This window comes from Aquarana catesbeiana, linkage group LG13 (assembly GCF_042186555.1).
Source record: "Aquarana catesbeiana isolate 2022-GZ linkage group LG13, ASM4218655v1, whole genome shotgun sequence".
NCBI lineage: Eukaryota > Metazoa > Chordata > Amphibia > Anura > Ranidae > Aquarana > Aquarana catesbeiana.
Genome location: NC_133336.1, coordinates 219,062,280 through 219,085,227, shown reverse-complemented (window position 1 = coordinate 219,085,227; position 22,948 = coordinate 219,062,280). Strand labels below are relative to the sequence as shown.

Here is a 22,948-nt window from a genome sequence, read left to right as displayed (position 1 = left end):
AGCAAATAATCCAAAAACTGAATAATGACATCACCATCTATATACCCACCATCAGCTGAGACAAATCCAAATAACTGCTCCACGTGGGTCAGAATAAATTCCACCACAATAGACTGGACTCGGACCTCCATGAATGCTGCCGTGCCATTAAACCCGGATGACTCGATGTCCTTGGACCTGCACAGTAATGCCAATTATTAGATGAATCATTCAGTTCTATATGACTTTGCCTGAGGAATAACATTGTCTACGTTAGATAGCTAAATACAGCCGATTCGATCTATGGCTGTTTTGATCTTTGTTTCCATTTCATGTTCCATTAATTCCCGGGTGTAGACCTGGAGTAGGAACAAGCTCTATGGATAGGGGGCTTGATTATGAAAGATGATCCACACATCTGGTCCTGGTCCTTCTTACCTCAGAAGATTTGGTGCCCACACAATGGCCAGGTTCCTGGTATGCATGTTGGTTTGTACGCTGAATGAAGCCACATGGATCAGGTGTTTCATGAGATACTCCAGAGTCCTGTTAGATACACATAATAATGTATTTAATAGGAGGAGGGTGAAGGAAGGGATCACATGGAGAAGAACTCAGTACCCACAAGTCCCATCATGCTTTGTCACTGAAAAGTTAATCAAAAAAAAAATATTCAGTACTGATCCCTCCTAGATGAGGGTTTATGGATATATTGGAGCTGGAGATGATGGCTCTTAGTGGACATTTTAGTGGAAGACTTTCTTGGTTCAGCCAATTAAGTGGGTTCCTCTGAAAACATTAATAATCGTGGGGTAACCCAACCCAAGCAGGCTAGGCAGATGCCATCCCTGGACAATGTACTCTCATGGTAATAGATTCGGCCAGCAGTTGCTTCTTTTAATCATTAATGCATACATTGCAGCACACTGGAGGCACCAATCAGATTGTTGTAGATATAGACTAACCCATCTTAGTAGTGGAACGTTTTCATTGATTTAAGATGGATGTCAGGGAGACAGCGTGCTGGTAAGATTGGTACTGTACCTGAAATGGGGAAGAGGAAGCTCCTTCAACACATCTCTGATCTTTATTAAACGTTGTTCTTCCAGTTGTATGGCCACCGCATCCTTCAGTAGGAAGAAAAAGGTTGCTGTTAATCCACAGGCATAGGAGTTTCTCTAGATTATCCTTTCTCAGCCCCCTTACCCTAGAGGAACCGTTGAAGTCATTTTCAGGTCCCAGGGAGTCCTGCTAAAATCTCAGAGGTCAGTGGGAGGAAGCACCCTTTAAGCTGGGTACATATGGGTCAAATTCAGCCGGTTCAGCAGGAACTTGACAAATTTTCATCTGGGTGTAGTCCTCTCTGTTCAACAGAAGTTGAGACAACTCCTATCGAACAGTCCTACTGGAAAACCAGCATTCGATCAGCAGCTACCGCCAATGGCTGCAGTGCTGATCAATGTGTTCTGACAGGAGAGAAGTCCCCGCTGTCAGAATATAATAGTACAGCGGGGAGGATTCCTGCATCCACCTCGCTTGTTTGGATGCAGGAATCTGTGAGGTTTTTTTGGTCACTGGCGTCATGCCTCTGGTTCCACCAAGTGGTATCGGCTCTGGAACTATGTCAGCAACATCAGATTTGAGATCAGCCAAAATTTAAGAAACCCCAGAAAACCCTGGAGGAGCACTGGCTGAGAATGGATGTTCTAGACCAGGGGTCTCCAAACTTCTCAGTACAAGGGAGGCATCATATTCACTGGCTGAAAAAAAAAAATCAGTTTTTATAAATGAATGGTTTCCCCTTAGATACGAGTCCCCATCCCTATGAATGACAACAGGGGAACCAGTGCTGGAGACTGCAGGTGGTTGGGGGATAGAAGCAGAGACCATAATGAAGCTCTGCTGACCTGAATCCTCAATCTTTGCACATTGAAGATATGCGGAAATGCTGTAGTTGTGCTACTCATAAAGTCCATTCAATGACTTTCACTTAAAGGTTATGTCATTCAGGATGGCCAGATTTAGGGCTTTGAGGCTTCAGACTCATGTTACATGATTCTGTGCTCCAGGGACTATGAAAAGCTCATATAAGGTGGAGCTAAACCCTGAGAACCCTGCCGGGGCAGTCCTACAGACTGGGGGGCTAGAAGGTGAGGACCCTGGAAGACATAGGGATTGTGGAGCTGAGTATTGCTCGGGGGTCCTGATGATTGAACAATGTAGGGATGGTAGAAGATCGAGGGGGATACTCACAGCAAACTTGTCATAGAGTTGATAGGTGAGCAGAGGGTTGGGCAGTTCCCGGAAGTAGGCCTTACACAGGGAGCTGACACAGTGGACATCTTGTAGATAAGGACTCTTATTTAGATCTGGAAGTCGCTCTAAGTCAAACTCTTGTCTGTAGGAAAAGACATGATGTCATGTGATATAAAACCCAAAACACAAGTCACATGACCAGCGTCCATCCCCACAACTCACCGTAATTTCTGAACATTGGAGGAAATGCCACACAAGCGATAAATGCCGTCCACAATGCCGTGTTCTTCTACGAATTCCGTGCAACTTTTCAGAACCTGAGGAACTGATCAGCACCACGTCAGTACCAGAGAAATCTCCACCGAAATCTGCCAAAATCTCCACCGAAATCTGCCCCTTCCAGGCACCAGGACCAGAGAGGCAAACCCAACACTTATCTTTATAGTATAAACTATACACTCCACAGAGTCCCCCTTTATATCAGAGTCCACAGAGTCCCCCTTTATATCAGAGTCCACAGAGTCCCCACTTTACATCAGAGTCCACAGAGTCCCCCTTTACATCAGAGTCCACAGAGTCCCCCTTTACATCAGAGTCCACAGAGATCCCCTTTACATCAGAGTCCACAGAGTTCCCCTTTACATCAGAGTCCACAGAGTTCCCCTTTACATCAGAGTCCACAGAGTCCCCCTTTACATCAGAGTCCACACAGTTCCCCCTTTATATCAGAGTCCACAGAGTTCCCCTTTACATCAGAGTCCACAGAGTTCCCCCTTTACATCAGAGTCCCCCCTTTACATCAGAGTCCACAGAGTCCCCCTTTACATCAGAGTCCACAGAGTTCCCCCTTTACATCAGAGTCCACAGAGTCCCCCCTTTACATCAGAGTCCACAGAGTTCCCCTTTACATCAGAGTCCACAGAGTCCCCCTTTACATCAGAGTCCACAGAGTCCCCCCTTTACATCAGAGTCCACAGAGTCCCCCCTTTACATCAGAGTCCACAGAGTTCCCCTTTACATCAGAGTCCACAGAGTCCCCCTTTACATCAGAGTCCACAGAGTCCCCCCTTTACATCAGAGTCCACAGAGTCCCCCTTTACATCAGAGTCCACAGAGATCCCCTTTACATCAGAGTCCACAGAGTTCCCCTTTACATCAGAGTCCACAGAGTTCCCCTTTACATCAGAGTCCACAGAGTCCCCCTTTACATCAGAGTCCACACAGTTCCCCCTTTATATCAGAGTCCACAGAGTTCCCCTTTACATCAGAGTCCACAGAGTTCCCCCTTTACATCAGAGTCCCCCCTTTACATCAGAGTCCACACAGTTCCCCCTTTATATCAGAGTCCACAGAGTCCCCCTTTATATCAGAGTCCACAGAGTCCCCCTTTACATCAGAGTCCACAGAGTCCCCCTTTACATCAGAGTCCACAGAGTCCCCCTTTACATCAGAGTCCACAGAGATCCCCTTTACATCAGAGTCCACAGAGTTCCCCTTTACATCAGAGTCCACAGAGTTCCCCTTTACATCAGAGTCCACAGAGTCCCCCTTTACATCAGAGTCCACACAGTTCCCCCTTTATATCAGAGTCCACAGAGTTCCCCTTTACATCAGAGTCCACAGAGTTCCCCTTTACATCAGAGTCCACAGAGTCCCACTTTACATCAGAGTCCACAGAGATCCCCTTTACATCAGAGTCCACAGAGTTCCCCCTTTACATCAGAGTCCCCCCTTTACATCAGAGTCCACAGAGTCCCCCCTTTACATCAGAGTCCACAGAGTCCCCCCTTTACATCAGAGTCCACAGAGTCCCCCCTTTACATCAGAGTCCACACAGTTCCCCTTTACATCAGAGTCCACAGAGTCCCCCTTTACATCAGAGTCCACAGAGTTCCCCTTTACATCAGAGTCCACAGAGTCCCCCTTTACATCAGAGTCCACAGAGTTCCCCTTTACATCAGAGTCCACAGAGTCCCCCTTTACATCAGAGTCCACAGAGTTCCCCTTTACATTAGAGTCCACAGAGTCCCCCTTTACATCAGAGTCCACAGAGTCCCCCCTTTACATCAGAGTCCACAGAGTCCCCCCTTTACATCAGAGTCCCCCCTTTACATCAGAGTCCACAGAGTCCCCCTTTACATCAAAGTCCACAGAGTCCCCCTTTACATCAGAGTCCACAGAGTCCCCCCTTTACATCAGAGTCACCCCTTTACATCAGAGTCCACAGAGTCCCCCTTTACATCAGAGTCCCCCTTTATATCAGAGTCCACAGAGTCCCCCTTTACATCAGAGTCCACAGAGTCCCCCCTTTACATCAGAGTCCCCCCTTTACATCAGAGTCCACAGAGTCCCCCTTTACATCAGAGTCCACAGAGTCCCCCCTTTACATCAGAGTCCCCCCTTTACATCAGAGTCCACAGAGTCCCCCTTTACATCAGAGTCCCCCTTTATATCAGGGTCCACAGAGTCCCCCCTTTATATCAGAGTCCACAGAGTCCCCCTTTACATCAGAGTCCACAGAGTCCCCCCTTTACATCAGAGTCCACAGAGTCCCCCTTTACATCAGAGTCCACAGAGTCCCCCCTTTACATCAGAGTCCACAGAGTCCCCCCTTTACACCAGAGTCCACAGAGTCCCCCCTTTACACCAGAGTCCACAGAGTCCCCCCTTTACATCAGAGTCCACAAAGTTCCCCTTTATATCAGAGTCCACAGAGTTCCCCTTTACATCAGAGTCCACAGAGTCCCCCTTTACATCAGAGTCCACAGAGTCCCCCCTTTACATCAGAGTCCACAAAGTTCCCCTTTATATCAGAGTCCACACAGTTCCCCCTTTACATCAGAGTCCACAGAGTTCCCCCTTTACATCAGAATCCACACAGTTCCCCTTTACATCAGAGTCCACAGAGTCCCCCTTTACATCAGAGTCCACAGAGTTCCCCCTTTACATCAGAGTCCACAGAGTTCCCCTTTACATCAGAGTCCACAGAGTTCCCCTTTACATCAGAGTCCACAGAGTTCCCCTTTACATCAGAGTCCACAGAGTTCAGCTTTACATCAGAGTCCACAGAGTCCCCCTTTACATCAGAGTCCACAGAGTCCCCCCTTTACATCAGAGTCCACAAAGTTCCCCTTTATATCAGAGTCCACACAGTTCCCCCTTTACATCAGAGTCCACAGAGTTCCCCCTTTACATCAGAGTCCACAGAGTTCCCCTTTACATCAGAGTCCACAGAGATCCCCTTTACATCAGAGTCCACAGAGTCCCCCCTTTACATCAGAGTCCACAGAGTTCCCCCTTTACATCAGAGTCCACAGAGTTCCCCTTTACATCAGAGTCCACAGAGTCCCCCTTTACATCAGAGTCCACAGAGTCCCCCCTTTACATCAGAGTCCACAAAGTTCCTCTTTATATCAGAGTCCACACAGTTCCCCCTTTACATCAGAGTCCACAGAGTTCCCCCTTTACATCAGAGTCCACACAGTTCCCCTTTACATCAGAGTCCACACAGTTCCCCTTTACATCAGAGTCCACACAGTTCCCCCTTTACATCAGAGTCCACACAGTTCCCCCTTTACATCAGAGTCCACACAGTTCCCCCTTTACATCAGAGTCCACAGAGTCCCCCTTTACATCAGAGTCCACACAGTTCCCCCTTTACATCAGAGTCCACAGAGTCCCCCTTTACATCAGAGTCCACACAGTTCCCCCTTTACATCAGAGTCCACAGAGTCCCCCTTTACATCAGAGTCCACACAGTTCCCCCTTTACATCAGAGTCCACAGAGTCCCCCTTTACATCAGAGTCCACACAGTTCCCCCTTTACATCAGAGTCCACAGAGTCCCCCTTTACATCAGAGTCCACACAGTTCCCCCTTTACATCAGAGTCCACAGAGTCCCCCTTTACATCAGAGTCCACACAGTTCCCCCTTTACATCAGAGTCCACACAGTTCCCATTTACATCAGAGTCCACACAGTTCCCCCTTTACATCAGAGTCCACACAGTTCCCCTTTACATCAGAGTCTACAGAGTTCCCCCTTTACATCAGAGTCCACACAGTTCCCCTTTACATCAGAGTCCACACAGTTCCCCCTTTACATCAGAGTCCACACAGTTCCCCTTTACATCAGAGTCTACAGAGTTCCCCCTTTACATCAGAGTCCACAGAGTCCCCCTTTACATCAGAGTCCACACAGTTCCCCCTTTACATCAGAGTCCACACAGTTCCCCTTTACATCATAGTCTACAGAGTTCCCCCTTTACATCAGAGTCCACAGAGTCCCCCTTTACATCAGAGTCCACACAGTTCCCCCTTTACATCAGAGTCCACACAGTTCCCCCTTTACATCAGAGTCCACACAGTTCCCCCTTTACATCAGAGTCCACACAGTTCCCCCTTTACATCAGAGTCCACACAGTTCCCCCTTTACATCAGAGTCCACACAGTTCCCCTTTACATCAGAGTCCACACAGTTCCCCTTTACATCAGAGTCCACACAGTTCCCCCTTTACATCAGAGTCTACAGAGTTCCCCTCTACATCAGAGTCCACTAAGTTCCCCCTTTACATCAGAGTCCACACAGTTCCCATTTACATCAGAGTCCACACAGTTCCCCTTTACATCAGAGTCCACACAGTTCCCCCTTTACATCAGAGTCTACAGAGTTCCCCCTTTACATCAGAGTCCACAGAGTTCCCCTTTACACCAGAGTCCACAGAGTCCCCCCTTTACATCAGAGTCCACACAGTTTCCCTTTACATCAGAGTCCACACAGTTCCCCTTTACATCAGAGTCCACACAGTTCCCCTTTACATCAGAGTCTACAGAGTTCCCCCTTTACATCAGAGTCCACACAGTTCCCCCTTTACATCAGAGTCCACACAGTTCCCCTTTACATCAGAGTCTACAGAGTTCCCCCTTTACATCTAAATCCACAGAGTTTCCTTACACTGTAAGGAAAGAACTGATGTAAGGGAGAACTCTGGGGTCTCTAACATAAGGGATGCTCTGGGAACCCTAATGTAAGGGGGGACACTGAGTACTCTGATGCACAGTGAGTACTCTGGTGTAAGGGGGAGCTCTGATGTAAGGGGTGCTCTGAGGACCCTGATTTCCCTCAGTGTACTCACTCAGAGGCAGGAGATAGAAGGGGAGAGACTCCAGTCACAGACAGGGATGGATGGTGAGCTCACGCACCCCTTGGCACCTCTCACCCAGATGTATCTGAGGCTGCTGGACTTCAAATTTCCAGCCCCTTATTTCCTTTTCTGAGGCCCAGTACCGGGGATTGGGGTGTGGGCAGACACAGAGGGGGAGGGGCTGGAGGAAGAGGAGCAGATCGATCCCTCTCTCCTCTCCCATCTGTATGTGGGGGGATTGGAGTGTGGGGGAGGGGGGATTGTTAGTGTTGGCTTTGGGAAGTGTGAAAGAGAATGTAATAGACACTCTCAGTTTAGACAACTGCAGCCAGCAACCCTGCTGGGAGGCCACAGTCCAGTCTGAATAACGTGTCCGGGTTTCAGGCAGTTTGAAACCTGGACACATGATTCCAAACCCGGACTGTCCGGGTGAATCCCGAACAGGTGGCGACCCTACCTGTGACCCCACCACTGGCTCTTCAAGGTGTCTGCAGTCCCATAATCTACAGTTCCGGGTGTCTGTCACCCCATGGTATACAGTCCCAACTGTCTGTCATCACATGGTCTACAGTCCCAACTGTCTGTCATCCCATGGTCTACAGTCCCAACTGTCTGTCATCCCATGGTCTACAGTCCCAACTGTCTGTCATCACATGGTCTACAGTCCCAACTGTCTGTCATCCCATGGTCTACAGTCCCAACTGTCTGTCATCCCATGGTCTACAGTCCCAACTGTCTGTCATCCCATGGTCTACAGTCCCAACTGTCTGTCATCCCATGGTCTACAGTCCTAGGAGTCTGTCATCCCATGGTGTCTGTCATACCATGGTCTACAGTCCCAGGAGTCTGTCATCCCATGGTGTCTGTCATACCATGGTCTACAGTTCCAGGTGTCTGTCATCCCATGGTGTCTGTCATACCATGGTCTACAGTTCCAGGCGTCTGTCATACCATGGTCTACAGTTCCATGTGTCTGTCATCCCATGGTCTACAGTTCCAGGCGTCTGTCATCCCATGGTCTACAGTTCCAGGCGTCTGTCATCCCATGGTCTACAGTTCCAGGTTTCTGTCATCCCAAGGTCTACAGTTCCAGGTGTCTGTCATCCCATGGTCTACAGTTCCAGGTGTCTGTCATCCCATGGTCTACAATTGCAGGTGTCTGTCATCCCATGGTGTCTGTCATACCATGGTCTACAGTTCCAGGTGTCTGTCATACCATGGTTTCTGTCATCCCAAGGTCTACAGTTCCAGGTGTCTGTCATCCCATGGTCTACAGTTCCAGGTGTCTGTCATCCCATGGTCTACAGTTCCAGGTGTCTGTCATCCCATGGTCTACAGTTCCAGGTGTTTGTCATCCCATGGTCTACAGTTCCATCTGTCTGTCATCCCATGGTCTACAGTTCCAGGTTTCTGTCATCCCATGGTCTACAGTTCCAGGTGTCTGTCATCCAATGGTCTACAGTTCCAGGTTTCTGTCATCCCATGTTCTACAGTTCCAGGTGTCTGTATTCACATGGTGCCTGTCATCCCATGCTCTACAGTTCCAGGTGTCTATCATCCCATGCTCTACAGTTCCAGGTGTCTATCATCCCATGGTCTACAGTTCCAACAGCCTGTTATCCCATGGCCTACAATTCCAAGTGTATATCATCCCAAGGACTACAGTTCCAGATGTCTGTCATGCCATGGTTTCTGTCATCCCATAGTCTGCATTTCCAGGTGTCTGTCATCCCAAGGTCTACGGTTCCAGGTGTCTGTCATCCCAAGGTCTACAGTTCCAGGTGTCTGTCATCCCACGGTGTCTGTCTACAGTTCCAGGTGTCTGTCATCCCATGGGCTACAGTTCCTGGTGTCTGTCATCCGATGGTGCTTGTCATCCCATGGTCAACAGTTCCAGGTGTCTGTCATCCCATGGTCTACAGTTCCAAGAGCCTGTTATCCTATGGTCTACAGTTCTGTTATCCCATGGTCTACAATTCAAGGTGTTTGTCATCCCAAGGACTACAGTAGCAGGTGTCTGTCATCCCATGGTGTCTGTCATCCCATAGTCTGCAGTTCCAGGTGTCTGTCATCCCATGGTCTACAGTTCCAGATGCCTGTCATCCCATGGTCTACAGTTCCAAATGCCTGTCATCCCATGGTCTACAGTTCCAGGTGTCTATCACCCCATGGTCTACAGTTCCAGGTGTCTGTCATCCCATGGTCTACAGTTCCAGGTGTCTGTCATCCCATTGTCTACAGTTCCAGGTGTTTTTCATCCCAAAGACTACAGTTCCAGGCATCTGTCATCCCATGGTGTCTGTCAAACGATGGTCTACAGTTCCAGGTGTCTGTCATTCCATGGTCTACAGTTCCAGGTGTCTGTCATCCCATGGTCTACAGTTCCAGGTTTCTGTCATCCCATGGTCTACAGTTCCAGGTGTCTGTCATCCCATGGTCTACAGTTCCAGGTTTCTGTCATCCCATGGTCTACAGTTCCAGGTGTCTGTCATCCCATGGTCTACAGTTCCAGGTGTCTGTCATCCCATGGTCTACCGTTCCAGGAGCCGGTCATCCCATGGTCTACAGTTCCAGGTGTCTGTAATCACATGGTGCCTGTCATCCCATGCTCTACAGTTTCAGGTGTCTATCATCCCATGGTCTACAGTTCCAACAGCCTGTTATCCCATGGTCTACAATTCCAAGTGTATATCATCCCAAGGACTACAGTTCCAGATGTCTGTCATCCCATGGTGTCTGTCTACAGTTCCAGGTGTCTGTCATCCCAAGGTCTATAGTTCCAGATGTCTGTCATCCCATGGTGTCTGTCTACAGTTCCAGGTGTCTGTCATCCCATGGGCTACAGTTCCTGGTGTCTGTCATCCGATGGTGCTTGTCATCCCATGGTCAACAGTTCCAGGTGTCTGTCATCCCATGGTCTACAGTTCCAAGAGCCTGTTATCCTATGGTCTACAGTTCTGTTATCCCATAGTCTACAATTCAAGGTGTTTGTCATCCCAAGGACTACAGTTCCAGGTGGTTGTCATCCCATAGTCTGCAGTTCCAGGTCTCTGTCATCCCATGGTATACAGTTCCAGATGCCTGTCATCCCATGATCTACAGTTCCAAATGCCTGTCATCCCATGGTCTACAGTTCCAGGTGTCTGTCATCCCATTGTCTACAGTTCCAGGTGTTTTTCATCCCAAAGACTACAGTTCCAGGCATCTATCATCCCATGGTGTCTGTCAAACTATGGTCTACAGTTCCAGGTGTCTGTCATTCCATGGTGTCTGTCATCCCATGGTCTACAGTTCCAGATGTCTGTTATCCCATGGTGCCTGTCATCCCAGTTCCAGGAGCCTGTTATCTCATGGTCTACAGTTCCAGGTATCTGTCATCCCATGGTTTACAGTTCCACATACCTGTCATCCCATGGACTACAGTTCCAGGTCTACAGATCCAGGAGCCTGTTATCCTATAGTCTACAGTTCCAGGTTTCTGTCATCCCATGGTCTACAGTTCCAGGTGTCTGTCATTCCAAGGACTACAGTTCTAGGTGTCTGTCACCCAAAGGTCTACAGGCCTAGGTGTCTGCAATCCCATGGTCTACAGTTCCAGGTGTCTGTCATCCCAAGGACTACAGTTCCAGGTGTCTGTCATCCCATGCTCTACAGTCCCAGATGTCTGTCATCCCATGGTGCCTGTCATCCAATGGACTACAGTTCCAGGTGTCTGTCATCCCATGGGCTACAGTTCCTGGTGTCTGTCATCCCATGCTCTACAGTCACAGATGTCTGTCATCCCATGGTGCCTGTCATCCAATGGACTACAGTTCCAGGTGTCTGTCATCCCATGGGCTACAGTTCCTGGTGTCTGTCATCCAATGGTGCTTGTCATCCCATGGTCTACAGTTCCAGGTGTCTGTCATCCCATGGGCTACAGTTCCAGGTGTCTGTCATCCCATGGTCTACAGTTCCAGGTGTCTGTCATTCCCATGATCTACAGTTCTAGGTGTCTGTCATCCCATGATCTACAGTTCCAAGAGCCTGTTACCCTATGGTCTACAGTTCTTTTATCCCATGGTCTACAATTCCAGGTGTTTGTCATCCCAAGGACTACAGTTCCAGGTGTCTGTCATCCCATGGTCTACAGTTCCAGATGCCTGTCACCCCATGGCGTACAGTTTCAGGTGTCTGTCATCCAATGGCCCACAGTTCCAGGTGTCTGTAATCCCCTGGTCTACATTTCCAGGTGTCTGCAATCCCATGGTCTACAGTTCCAGGTGTCTGTCACCCCATGGTCTGCAGGTCTAGGTGTCTGCAATACCTTGATCTATAGTTCTAGGTGTCTGCAATCCCATGATCCCATAGTCTGCAGTTCCAGATGCCTGTCATCCCATGGTCTACAGTTCCAGATGCCTGTCACCCCATGGCGTACAGTTTCAGGTGTCTGTCATCCAATGGCCTACAGTTCCAGGTGTCTGTAATCCCCTGGTCTACATTTCCAGGTGTCTGCAATCCCATGGTCTACAGTTCCAGGTGTCTGTCACCCCATGGTCTGCAGGTCTAGGTGTCTGCAATACCTTGATCTATAGTTCTAGGTGTCTGCAATCCCATGATCTACAGTCCCAAGTGTCTGTTATCCCATGGTCTACAGTTCCAGGTGTCTGTCATCCCATGGTCTACAGTTCCAGGTGTCTGTCATCACATGGTCTACAGTTCCAGGTGTCTGTCATCCCATGGTCCACATGTCCAGGTGTCTCCAATCCCATGATTTACAGTTCCAGGTGTCTGCAATCCCATGATCTACAGTCCCAAGTGTCTGTTATCCCGTGGTCTACAGTTCCAGGTGTCTGTCATCCCATTGTCTACAGTTCCAGGTGTCTGTCATCCCATGGTCTACAGTTCCAGGTGTCTGTCATCCCATGGTTTACAGTTCCAGGTGTCTGTCATACCATGGTCTACTGTTCCAGGTGTCTGTCATCCCAAGGACTATAGTTCCAGGTGTCTGTCATTCCATGGTGCCTGTCATCCCATGGTCTACAGTTCTAGGTGTCTGTCATCCCATTGTCTACAGTTCCAGGTGTCTGTCATCCCATGGTCTACAGTTCTAGGTGTCGCTCGTCCCATGGTGCCTGTCATCCCATTGTCTACAGTTCCAAGTGTCTGTCATCCCATGGTCTACAGTTCCAGGTGTCTGTCATCCCATGGTCTACAGTTCCAGGTGTCTGCAATCCCATGGTCTACAGTTCCAGGTGTCTGTCATCCCATGGTCTACAGTTCCAGGTGTCTGTCATCCCATGGTCTACAGTTCCAGGTGTCTGTCATCCCATGGTCTACAGTTCCAGGTTTCTGTCATTCCATGGTCTACAGTTCCAGGTGTCTGTCACCCTGTCTGGGTGTTCGGGTCCTTATCTGCTCACAGTGATTGGGGCCTGCGTTGTCTGGGTGTTCGGGTCCTTATCTGCTCACAGTGATTGGGGCCTGCATTGTCTGGGTGTTCAGGTCCTTGTCTGCTCACATTTATTGGGGCCTGCATTGTCTGGGTGTTCATGTCCTCGTCTGCTCACAGTGATTGGGGCCTGCATTGTCTGGGTGTTCAGGTCCTTGTCTGCTCACATTTATTGGGGCCTGCATTGTCTGTGTGTTCAGGTCCTTGTCTGCTCACAGTGATTGGGGCCTGCATTGTCTGTGTGTTCGGGTCCTTGTCTGCTCACACTGGTTGGGGCCTGCATTGTCTGGGTGTTCAGGTCCTTGTCTGCTCACTGTGATTGGGGCCTGCGTTGTCTGGGTGTTCAGGTCCTTGTCTGCTCACAGTGATTGGGGCCTGCGTTGTCTGGGTGTTCAGGTCATTGTCTGCTCACATTTATTGGGGCCTGCATTGTCTGGGTGTTCAGGTCCTTGTCTGCTCACAGTGATTGGGGCCTGCGTTGTCTGGGTGTTCAGGTCCTTGTCTACTCACAATGATTGGGGCCTGCATTGTCTGTGTGTTCGGGTCCTTGTCTGCTCACACTGGTTGGGGCCTGCATTGTCTGGGTGTTCAGGTCCTTGTCTGCTCACAGTGATTGGGGCCTGCGTTGTCTGGGTGTTCAGGTCCTTGTCTACTCACAATGATTGGGGCCTGCATTGTCTGTGTGTTCGGGTCCTTGTCTGCTCACACTGGTTGGGGCCTGCATTGTCTGGGTGTTCAGGTCCTTGTCTGCTCACAATGATTGGGGTCTGCGTTGTCTGGGTGTTCAGGTCCTTGTCTGCTCACAATGATTGGGGCCTGCATTGTCTGGGTGTTCAGGTCCTTGTCTGCTCACAGTGATTGGGGCCTGCGTTGTCTGGGTGTTCAGGTCCTTGTCTGCTCACAATGATTGGGGCCTGCATTGTCTGGGTGTTCAGGTCCTTGTCTGCTCACTGTGATTGGGGCCTGCGTTGTCTGGGTGTTCAGGTCCTTGTCTGCTCACAGTGATTGGGGCCTGCGTTGTCTGGGTGTTCAGGTCCTTGTCTGCTCACAGTGATTGGGGCCTGCATTGTCTGGGTGTTCAGGTCCTTGTCTGCTCACAATGATTGGGGCCTGCGTTGTCTGGGTGTTCAGGTCCTTGTCTGCTCACAGTGATTGGGGCCTGCGTTGTCTGGGTGTTCAGGTCCTTGTCTGCTCACAAAGATTGGGGCCTGCATTGTCTGGGTGTTCAGGTCCTTGTCTGCTCACAGTGATTGGGGCCTGCGTTGTCTGTGTGTTCAGGTCCTTGTCTGCTCACAGTGATTGGGGCCTGCGTTGTCTGTGTGTTCAGGTCCTTGTCTGCTCACAGTGATTGGGGCCTGCATTGTCTGGGTGTTCAGGTCCTTGTCTGCTCACAGTGATTGGGGCCTGCGTTGTCTATGTGTTCAGGTCCTTGTCTGCTCACTGTGATTGGGGCCTGCATTGTCTGGGTGTTTAGGTCCTTGTCTGCTCACATTTATTGGGGCCTGCATTGTCTGTGTGTTCGGGTCCTTGTCTGCTCACACTGGTTGGGGCCTGCATTGTCTGGGTGTTCAGGTCCTTGTCTGCTCACAGTGATTGGGGCCTGCATTGTCTGGGTGTTCAGGTCCTTGTCTGCTCACAGTGATTGGGGCCTGCGTTGTCTGGGTGTTCAGGTCCTTGTCTGCTCACAATGATTGGGGCCTGCGTTGTCTGGGTGTTCAGGTCCTTGTCTGCTCACAGTGATTGGGGCCTGCATTGTCTGGGTGTTCAGGTCCTTGTCTGCTCACAGTGATTGGGGCCTGCGTTGTCTATGTGTTCAGGTCCTTGTCTGCTCACAGTGATTGGGGCCTGCGTTGTCTATGTGTTCAGGTCCTTGTCTGCTCACTGTGATTGGGCCTGCATTGTCTGGGTGTTCAGGTCCTTGTCTGCTCACAATGATTGGGGCCTGCATTGTCTGGGTGTTCAGGTCCTTGTCTGCTCACAATGATTGGGGCCTGCGTTGTCTGGGTGTTCAGGTCCTTGTCTGCTCACAGTGATTGGGGCCTGCGTTGTCTGGGTGTTCAGGTCCTTGTCTGCTCACTGTGATTGGGGCCTGCATTGTCTGGGTGTTCAAGTCCTTGTCTGCTCACTGTGATTGGGGCCTGCGTTGTCTGGGTGTTCAGGTCCTTGTCTGCTCACAGTGATTGGGGCCTGCATTGTCTGGGTGTTCAGGTCCTTGTCTGCTCACAGTGATTGGGGCCTGCGTTGTCTGTGTGTTCAGGTCCTTGTCTGCTCACTGTGATTGGGGCCTGCGTTGTCTGGGTGTTCAGGTCCTTGTCTGCTCACATTTATTGGGGCCTGCATTGTCTGGGTGTTCAGGTCCTTGTCTGCTCACACTGGTTGGGGCCTGCGTTGTCTGGGTACTCGGGTCATGTCTGCTCACACTGGTTGGGGCCTGCGTTGTCTGGGTGTTCAGGTCCTTGTCTGCTCACACTGGTTGGGGCCTGCGTTGTCTGGGTACTCGGGTCATGTCTGCTCACACTGGTTGGGGCCTGCGTTGTCTGGGTACTCGGGTTTCTGGTGGATGTGTTTCTCCATCCAGTAGATAGTAAACAGCCTTCCACTTTCTTTCCATTTTCTATACTCCCCTTCTATCCTCATCCCGAGTCTTCCTCATCCTAAATCTTCCTCATCCCGAGTCTTCCTCATCCCGAGTCTTCCTCATCCTTACATATGAGTGACTTACCTTCTTGGCCTGAGAGTTGGAGATGCTCCACCAAATCACACCCAAAGACTTTGTCCTTCACTATCTTCTTCTTCACCTTCTGCTTGGCCTTCATGGCTCGTGACATGGCGGCAGACTTCAGTCTTCAGGCCTGTTGAGGTTGGCTGATGGAGTCACCAAGCCCACCGGGAGTGGCCCATACCTTCCAGCGATGACACGGCGCTCCCCACCGACGTTGTGCAGATTAGAAGAGAAATTCGATGTGTAAAGGAAGTGGTTGGGTAGAGGAAGCAGTTGTGTTACAGAAATGATTACCAGCCTTGACGTGAAGAGCGTTGCACTAACTCCTCCTGCACCATTTCTGCTCTGAATGTTCTGATCGAAGGTTTAGAGGAAGCTCAAGCTAGTGTCGCGAAAACCACATCCTGTTTAGAGCATCACCCAAACCGCAGAACATGTTCACAGATCGAGCAGAGCCACTCCTAGCCTCAGCACCTGTCATTGTGGAAGAGAACACTCGACATGGCCAATCACGGCCTACAACTGCCAAATAAAGATATGAAGTTTTAGGCAATGTCTATTGGCTACGTACACAACTGGAGGACCTTCATGCCGACCGACGTGTCATAACTCTGTGCAGCCAGTCTGGTGGTGCCGACACCCTGCCACGCTTTGTAGCCAGTGGGTGCCGACACCTCAGCAGCTTCCTGTGTCACCTCCAGGTCCCTCATTGACCTATGGATGAGCGTTGTCATACTAGTGAGGTCTTTAATGTGCCCATAGAGTAAGCAACTCCATCCCCTCAATTCTACAGTCTCTAAACACCTCCCCCTTCATCTCTCAGTAACTGAAACATGTTAGAAACCCATCACTATGAACCAGGAAGCCTGACTGGCTTCAATTGCCCGAATCTTCTTCTGCAGGGAGTTATGGGACCTTTCATTTCCAATAATTATAGTTTATCAATGAATTTACAATAATCTCCAAGGTCCCTCTATGTGATTAAAGTGGTGCTCCACCTATTGAGGTCCTCACTCTCCAAGAGAATCCCCAGAGCTTAGTGAAGATGGTGAAGCTCTGCTGACTTCCATCATCCAATCATGTTCAAACAAAACTGCTTTTATTTTAATTTTCCTCACATCTGATTGGATATTCCTTGTAGACCTCATTCACTCAGCTCTGGGGAAGAACCTCATACCAAGTCCAATTTCCCTTGCAGATCGAACGGCCTGTTTGCCTTTAGTAGATGGGCCTCATTATGTCTCCAGCCCCGCCCCCTCAAAGTATTCGGTACATTGTCTTCTTGTCTTCTTGGATCTCTCGCAGGATCGGAAGTACGGCTTCCATCTGGTAAACGCCGGGAGCCGGACAAATGAAGACTTTTCACTGACAACATTCGGGATAAACCTGCAAAGTTTGGCCTCCTTGGTGTCAGTGGGCAGATTTCTGGTGGTTTTTATGGACTTTACACGTCTCCTGAGGCTCCTTTAATAAACGACTAATGCCGCGGACACACCACCGGACTTTCCGGCAGAATAAACTCCGACGGAGTTTCCGATGGAATTCCGCTGAAACGGATTTGCCTACACACGATCACACCAAAGTCCGATCGTTTAGAACGCGATGACCTACGACGGGACTAGAAAAAGGAAGTTCAATAGCCAATAGCTGCCCTTGTGTCGTTTTTGGTCCGTCGGACCGGCGTACAGACCAGCGGATTCCCCGATAGGAACTGATTCCGTCAGAAAGATTTGAAACTTGTTCTTTTTCGAAGGTCCGTCAGAATTTTCGAAAGAAAAAGTCCGATGAAGCCCACGAACGATCGGAACGTCCGATGGACCTTTTCTGCGGACAGTCCGCCCGTGTGTACGCGGCATAAGCCTATTTCTGACCATTGCTGTTTATAAGTTAAAGTCCAGATTTTTTGCTAGAAAATTACTTGGAGCCCCCAAACATTATATATATATTTTTAGCAGAGAATCTAGAGAATAAAATGGCGATTGTTGCAATATTTTATATCACACGGTATTTGTGCAGAGGTGTTTTAAACGCAGCTTTTTGGGAAAAGGGACACTTTCATGAATTTTAATAAATACATTTTAGTAATAGGAGGTGACAGGTCCTCTTTATGGAGGGATTGGGGGTCTAAAAGACCCCCAACCCCTTCTTTGCACTTCAAAATATTCAGATTGCCGAAAACAGTGATTCTGAATACTGTGTATTTTTTTAAATCTGGCGCCATTGGCAGCCGAGTAAACAGGAAGTGACATCACTTCAGTGTTTACAATCAGGAGACTGGCCGTTTCCGGCTTCCTGCCAGTCTGACTCTAGGCGCCGGAGGTGGCGGATTGGTGATCGGGCCTCCTGGTGGGACCCGGTCAGAGCGTTGGGAGGCGGCAGGGGGTGGGGTTGTCCCCTCCCCCGGGATAACAATCAAGCAACTTTTAGCTGCATCGGTTGTTATCCCTGGAAAGCCGATCGCTCTAAAAAATGGTATAACCCCCGAAAGTGGAGGCCGCGGATCTGCGTACCTTCGGCGGGAAGGGGTTCATTGGGGACATTTCTTTGAACTTTTTTTTAAAACCTTATTTTATATTTTTATTTTCTACTTTTATTAAAGTTTTTTTTTAAATTTAATTTCACTTATTTATTTAGTATAAATCCTTTACAATAGTGAGAATTATAGTGACGGCTTTGCTGGGCCTGTCATGGTCATCCATGGCTTTGTTAGGAAAGTCAGTGTAAGGTTAGGATTAGGGATAGAGTTAGGATTAGGGATAGAGTTAGGATTAGGGATAGAGTTAGGATTAGGGATAGAGTTATGATTAGGGATAGAGTTAGGATTAGGGATAGAGTTAGGATTAAGGATAGAGTTAGGATTAAGGATAGAGTTAGGATTAAGGATAGAGTTAGGATTAGGGATAGAGTTAGGATTAGGGATAGAGTTAGGATTAAGGATAGAGTTAGGATTAGGGATAGAGTTATGATTAGGGATAGAGTTAGGATTAGGGATAGAGTTAGGATTAGGGATAGAGTTAGGATTAGGGATAGAGTTAGGATTAAGGATAGAGTTAGGATTAGGGATAGAGTTAGGATTAGGGATAGAGTTAGCATTAGGGTTAGGATTAGGGATAGAGTTAGGGTTAGGGATAGAGTTAGGATTAGGGATAGAGTTAGCATTAGGGTTAGGATTAGGGATAGAGTTAGGATTAGGGATAGAGTTAGGATTAGGGATAGAGTTAGGATTAGGGATAGAGTTAGGATTAGGGTTAGGATTAGGGATAGAGTTAGGATTGGGGTAGAGTTAGGGTTAGGGATAGAGTTAGGATTAGGGTTGGCATTAGGGTTAGGATTAGGATTAGAGTTAGGATTAGGGATAGAGTTAGAATTAGGGTTGGCATTAGGGTTAGGATTAGGGATAGAGTTAGGATTAGGGATAGAGTTAGGATTAGGGGTAGAGTTAGGGTTAGGGATAGAGTTAGGATTAGGGTTGGCATTAGGGTTAGGATTAGGGATAGAGTTAGGGTTAGGGATAGAGTTAGGATTAGGGATAGAGTTAGGATTAGAGTTAGGATTAGGGTTGGCATTAGGGTTAGGATTAGGGATAGAGTTAGGGTTAGGGATAGAGTTAGGATTAGGGATAGAGTTAGGATTAGAGTTAGGATTAGGGTTGGCATTAGGGTTAGGATTAGGGATAGAGTTAGGGTTAGGGATAGAGTTAGGATTAGGGATAGAGTTAGGATTAGAGTTAGGATTAGGGTTGGCATTAGGATTAGGATTAAGGATAGAGTTAGGATTAGGGTTGTCATTAGGGTTAGGTTTAGGGATAGAGTTAGGGTTAGGAATAGGGATAGAGTTAGGATTAGGGATAGAGTTAGGATTAGGGTTGGCATTAGGGCTAGCATTAGGGATAGAGTTAGGATTAGGGTTGGCATTAGGGTTAGGATTAGGGATAGAGTTAGGATTAGGGATAGAGTTAGGATTAGGGATAGAGTTAGGATTAGGGATAGAGTTAGGATTAGGTTTGGCATTAGGGTTAGGATTAGGATTAGAGTTAGGATTAGGGATAGAGTTAGGATTAGGGTTGGCATTAGGGTTAGGATTAGGATTAGAGTTAGGATTAGGGATAGAGTTAGGATTAGGGTTGGCATTAGGGATAGAGTTAGAATTAGGGTTGGCATTAGGGTTAGGATTAGAGTTAGGATTAGGGATAGAGTTAGGGTTAGGATTGGGGTTAGGATTAGGGATAGAGTTAGGATTAGGGATAGAGTTAGGATTAGGGGTAGAGTTATGATTAGGGATAGAGTTAGGGTTAGGATTAGGGATAGAGTTAGGATTAGGGTTGGCATTAGGGTTAGGATTAGGGTTAGGATTAGGGATAGAGTTAGGATTAGGGATAGAGTTAGGATTAGGGTTGGCATTAGGGTTAGGATTAGGATTAGAGTTAGGATTAGGGATAGAGCGTTGGGAGAAGGCAGGGGGTGGGGTTGTCCCCTCCCCCGGGATAACAATCAAGCAACTTTTAGCTGCATCGGTTGTTATCCCTGGAAAGCCGATCGCTCTAAAAAATGGTATAACCCCCGAAAGTGGAGGCCGCGGATCTGCGTACCCTCGGCGGGAAGGGGTTCATTGGGGACATTTCTTTGAACTTTTTTTTAAAACCTTATTTTATATTTTTATTTTCTACTTTTATTAAAGTTTTTTTTTAAATTTAATTTCACTTATTTATTTAGTATAAATCCTTTACAATAGTGAGAATTATAGTGACGGCTTTGCTGGGCCTGTCATGGTCATCCATGGCTTTGTTAGGAAAGTCAGTGTAAGGTTAGGATTAGGGATAGAGTTAGGATTAGGGATAGAGTTAGGATTAGGGATAGAGTTAGGATTAGGGATAGAGTTAGGATTAAGGATAGAGTTAGGATTAGGGATAGAGTTAGGATTAGGGATAGAGTTAGAATTAGGGTTAGGATTAGGGATAGAGTTAGGATTAGGGATAGAGTTAGAATTAGGGTTAGGATTAGGGATAGAGTTAGGATTAGGGGTAGAGTTAGGGTTAGGGATAGAGTTAGGATTAGGGTTGGCATTAGGGTTAGGATTAGGGATAGAGTTAGAATTAGGGTTGGCATTAGGGTTAGGATTAGGATTAGAGTTAGGATTAGGGATAGAGTTAGAATTAGGGTTGGCATTAGGGTTAGGATTAGGGATAGAGTTAGGATTAGGGATAGAGTTAGGATTAGGGGTAGAGTTAGGGTTAGGGATAGAGTTAGGATTAGGGTTGGCATTAGGGTTAGGATTAGGGATAGAGTTAGGGTTAGGGATAGAGTTAGGATTAGGGATAGAGTTAGGATTAGAGTTAGGATTAGGGTTGGCATTAGGGTTAGGATTAGGGATAGAGTTAGGGTTAGGGATAGAGTTAGGATTAGGGATAGAGTTAGGATTAGAGTTAGGATTAGGGTTGGCATTAGGGTTAGGATTAGGGATAGAGTTAGGGTTAGGGATAGAGTTAGGATTAGGGATAGAGTTAGGATTAGAGTTAGGATTAGGGTTGGCATTAGGATTAGGATTAAGGATAGAGTTAGGATTAGGGTTGTCATTAGGGTTAGGTTTAGGGATAGAGTTAGGGTTAGGAATAGGGATAGAGTTAGGATTAGGGTTGGCATTAGGGTTAGGATTAGGGATAGAGTTAGGATTAGGGATAGAGTTAGGATTAGGGTTGGCATTAGGGTTAGGATTAGGATTAGAGTTAGGATTAGGGATAGAGTTAGAATTAGGGTTGGCATTAGGGTTAGCATTAGGGATAGAGTTAGGATTAGGGTTGGCATTAGGGTTAGGATTAGGATTAGAGTTAGGATTAGGGATAGAGTTAGAATTAGGGTTGGCATTAGGGTTAGGATTAGGATTAGAGTTAGGATTAGGGATAGAGTTAGGATTAGGGTTGGCATTAGGGTTAGGATTAGGATTAGAGTTAGGATTAGGGATAGAGTTAGGATTAGGGTTGGCATTAGGGATAGAGTTAGAATTAGGGTTGGCATTAGGGTTAGGATTAGAGTTAGGATTAGGGATAGAGTTAGGGTTGGGATTGGGGTTAGGATTAGGGATAGAGTTAGGATTAGGGATAGAGTTAGGATTAGGGGTAGAGTTATGATTAGGGATAGAGTTAGGGTTAGGATTAGGGATAGAGTTAGGATTAGGGTTGGCATTAGGGTTAGGATTAGGGTTAGGATTAGGGATAGAGTTAGCATTAGGGATAGAGTTAGGATTAGGGTTGGCATTAGGGTTAGGATTAGGATTAGAGTTAGGATTAGGGATAGAGTTAGAATTAGGGTTGGCATTAGGGTTAGGATTAGGATTAGAGTTAGGATTAGGGATAGAGTTAGGATTAGGGTTGGCATTAGGGTTAGGATTAGGATTAGAGTTAGGATTAGGGATAGAGTTAGGATTAGGGTTGGCATTAGGGATAGAGTTAGAATTAGGGTTGGCATTAGGGTTAGGATTAGAGTTAGGATTAGGGATAGAGTTAGGGTTAGGATTGGGGTTAGGATTAGGGATAGAGTTAGGATTAGGGATAGAGTTAGTATTAGGGGTAGAGTTATGATTAGGGATAGAGTTAGGGTTAGGATTAGGGATAGAGTTAGGATTAGGGTTGGCATTAGGGTTAGAATTAGGGTTAGGATTAGGGATAGAGTTAGGATTAGGGTTGGCATTAGGGTTAGGATTAGGATTAGAGTTAGGATTAGGGATAGAGTTAGGATTAGGGTTGGCATTAGGGTTAGGATTAGGATTGGGATTAGAGTTAGGATTAGGGATAGAGTTAGGATTAGGGTTGGCATTAGGGTTAGGATTAGGATTGGGATTAGAGTTAGGATTAGGGATAGAGTTAGGATTAGGGTTGGCATTAGGGTTAGGATTAGGGATAGAGTTAGGATTAGGGATAGAGTTAGGATTAGGGATAGAGTTAGGATTAGGGTTGGCATTAGGGTTAGGATTAGAGTTAGGATTAGGGCTAGAGTTAGGATTAGGGTTGGCATTAGGGTTAGGATTAGGATTGGGATTAGAGTTAGGATTAGGGATAGAGTTAGGATTAGGGTTGGCATTAGGGTTAGGATTAGGATTAGAGTTAGGATTAGGGATAGAGTTAGAATTAGGGTTGGCATTAGGGTTAGGATTAGGATTAGAGTTAGGATTAGGGATAGAGTTAGGATTAGGGTTGGCATTAGGGTTAGGATTAGGATTAGAGTTAGGATTAGGGATAGAGTTAGGATTAGGGTTGGCATTAGGGATAGAGTTAGAATTAGGGTTGGCATTAGGGTTAGGATTAGAGTTAGGATTAGGGATAGAGTTAGGGTTAGGATTGGGGTTAGGATTAGGGATAGAGTTAGGATTAGGGATAGAGTTAGTATTAGGGGTAGAGTTATGATTAGGGATAGAGTTAGGGTTAG

General features: G+C 47.6%; 2 protein-coding genes across 2 annotated transcripts in view; both read right to left on the bottom strand.

Annotated features, from left to right (window-relative positions):
* ARHGAP30 (Rho GTPase activating protein 30) overlaps positions 1-15,883 on the bottom strand; it is a 42,202-nt gene extending 26,319 nt beyond the window's left edge. The window contains exons 1-6 of the mRNA XM_073608876.1: positions 15,531-15,883; positions 2,458-2,560; positions 2,233-2,377; positions 1,024-1,106; positions 418-525; positions 50-177 (exon numbers count right to left, since the gene is read on the bottom strand). Coding sequence (XP_073464977.1) covers positions 50-177; positions 418-525; positions 1,024-1,106; positions 2,233-2,377; positions 2,458-2,560; positions 15,531-15,636 — 673 coding nt within the window. The 5' untranslated portion in view covers positions 15,637-15,883. The remainder of the gene's footprint in view (positions 1-49; positions 178-417; positions 526-1,023; positions 1,107-2,232; positions 2,378-2,457; positions 2,561-15,530) is intronic.
* Positions 15,884-16,093: 210 nt separating this feature from the next.
* Positions 16,094-21,961, bottom strand: LOC141116671 (uncharacterized). Its single transcript, XM_073609063.1, has 2 exons — positions 21,330-21,961; positions 16,094-16,244 (listed from the first exon to the last, which is right to left on the bottom strand). The coding sequence occupies exons 1-2, from the start codon at positions 21,959-21,961 to the stop codon at positions 16,094-16,096; spliced, it is 783 nt and encodes a 260-aa protein (XP_073465164.1).
* Positions 21,962-22,948: the final 987 nt, after the last annotated feature.

Coding starts and splice junctions, on each gene's coding strand:
- LOC141116671 (XM_073609063.1), bottom strand. CDS start 21,961: ATGCCAACCCTAATCCTAACTCTATCCCTAATCCTAACTCTAATCCTA. Junction 16,245..21,329: donor ATCCTAATCCTAACCCTAAT/GCCAACCCTAAT, acceptor GCTCATCCATAG/GTCAATGAGGGACCTGGAGG.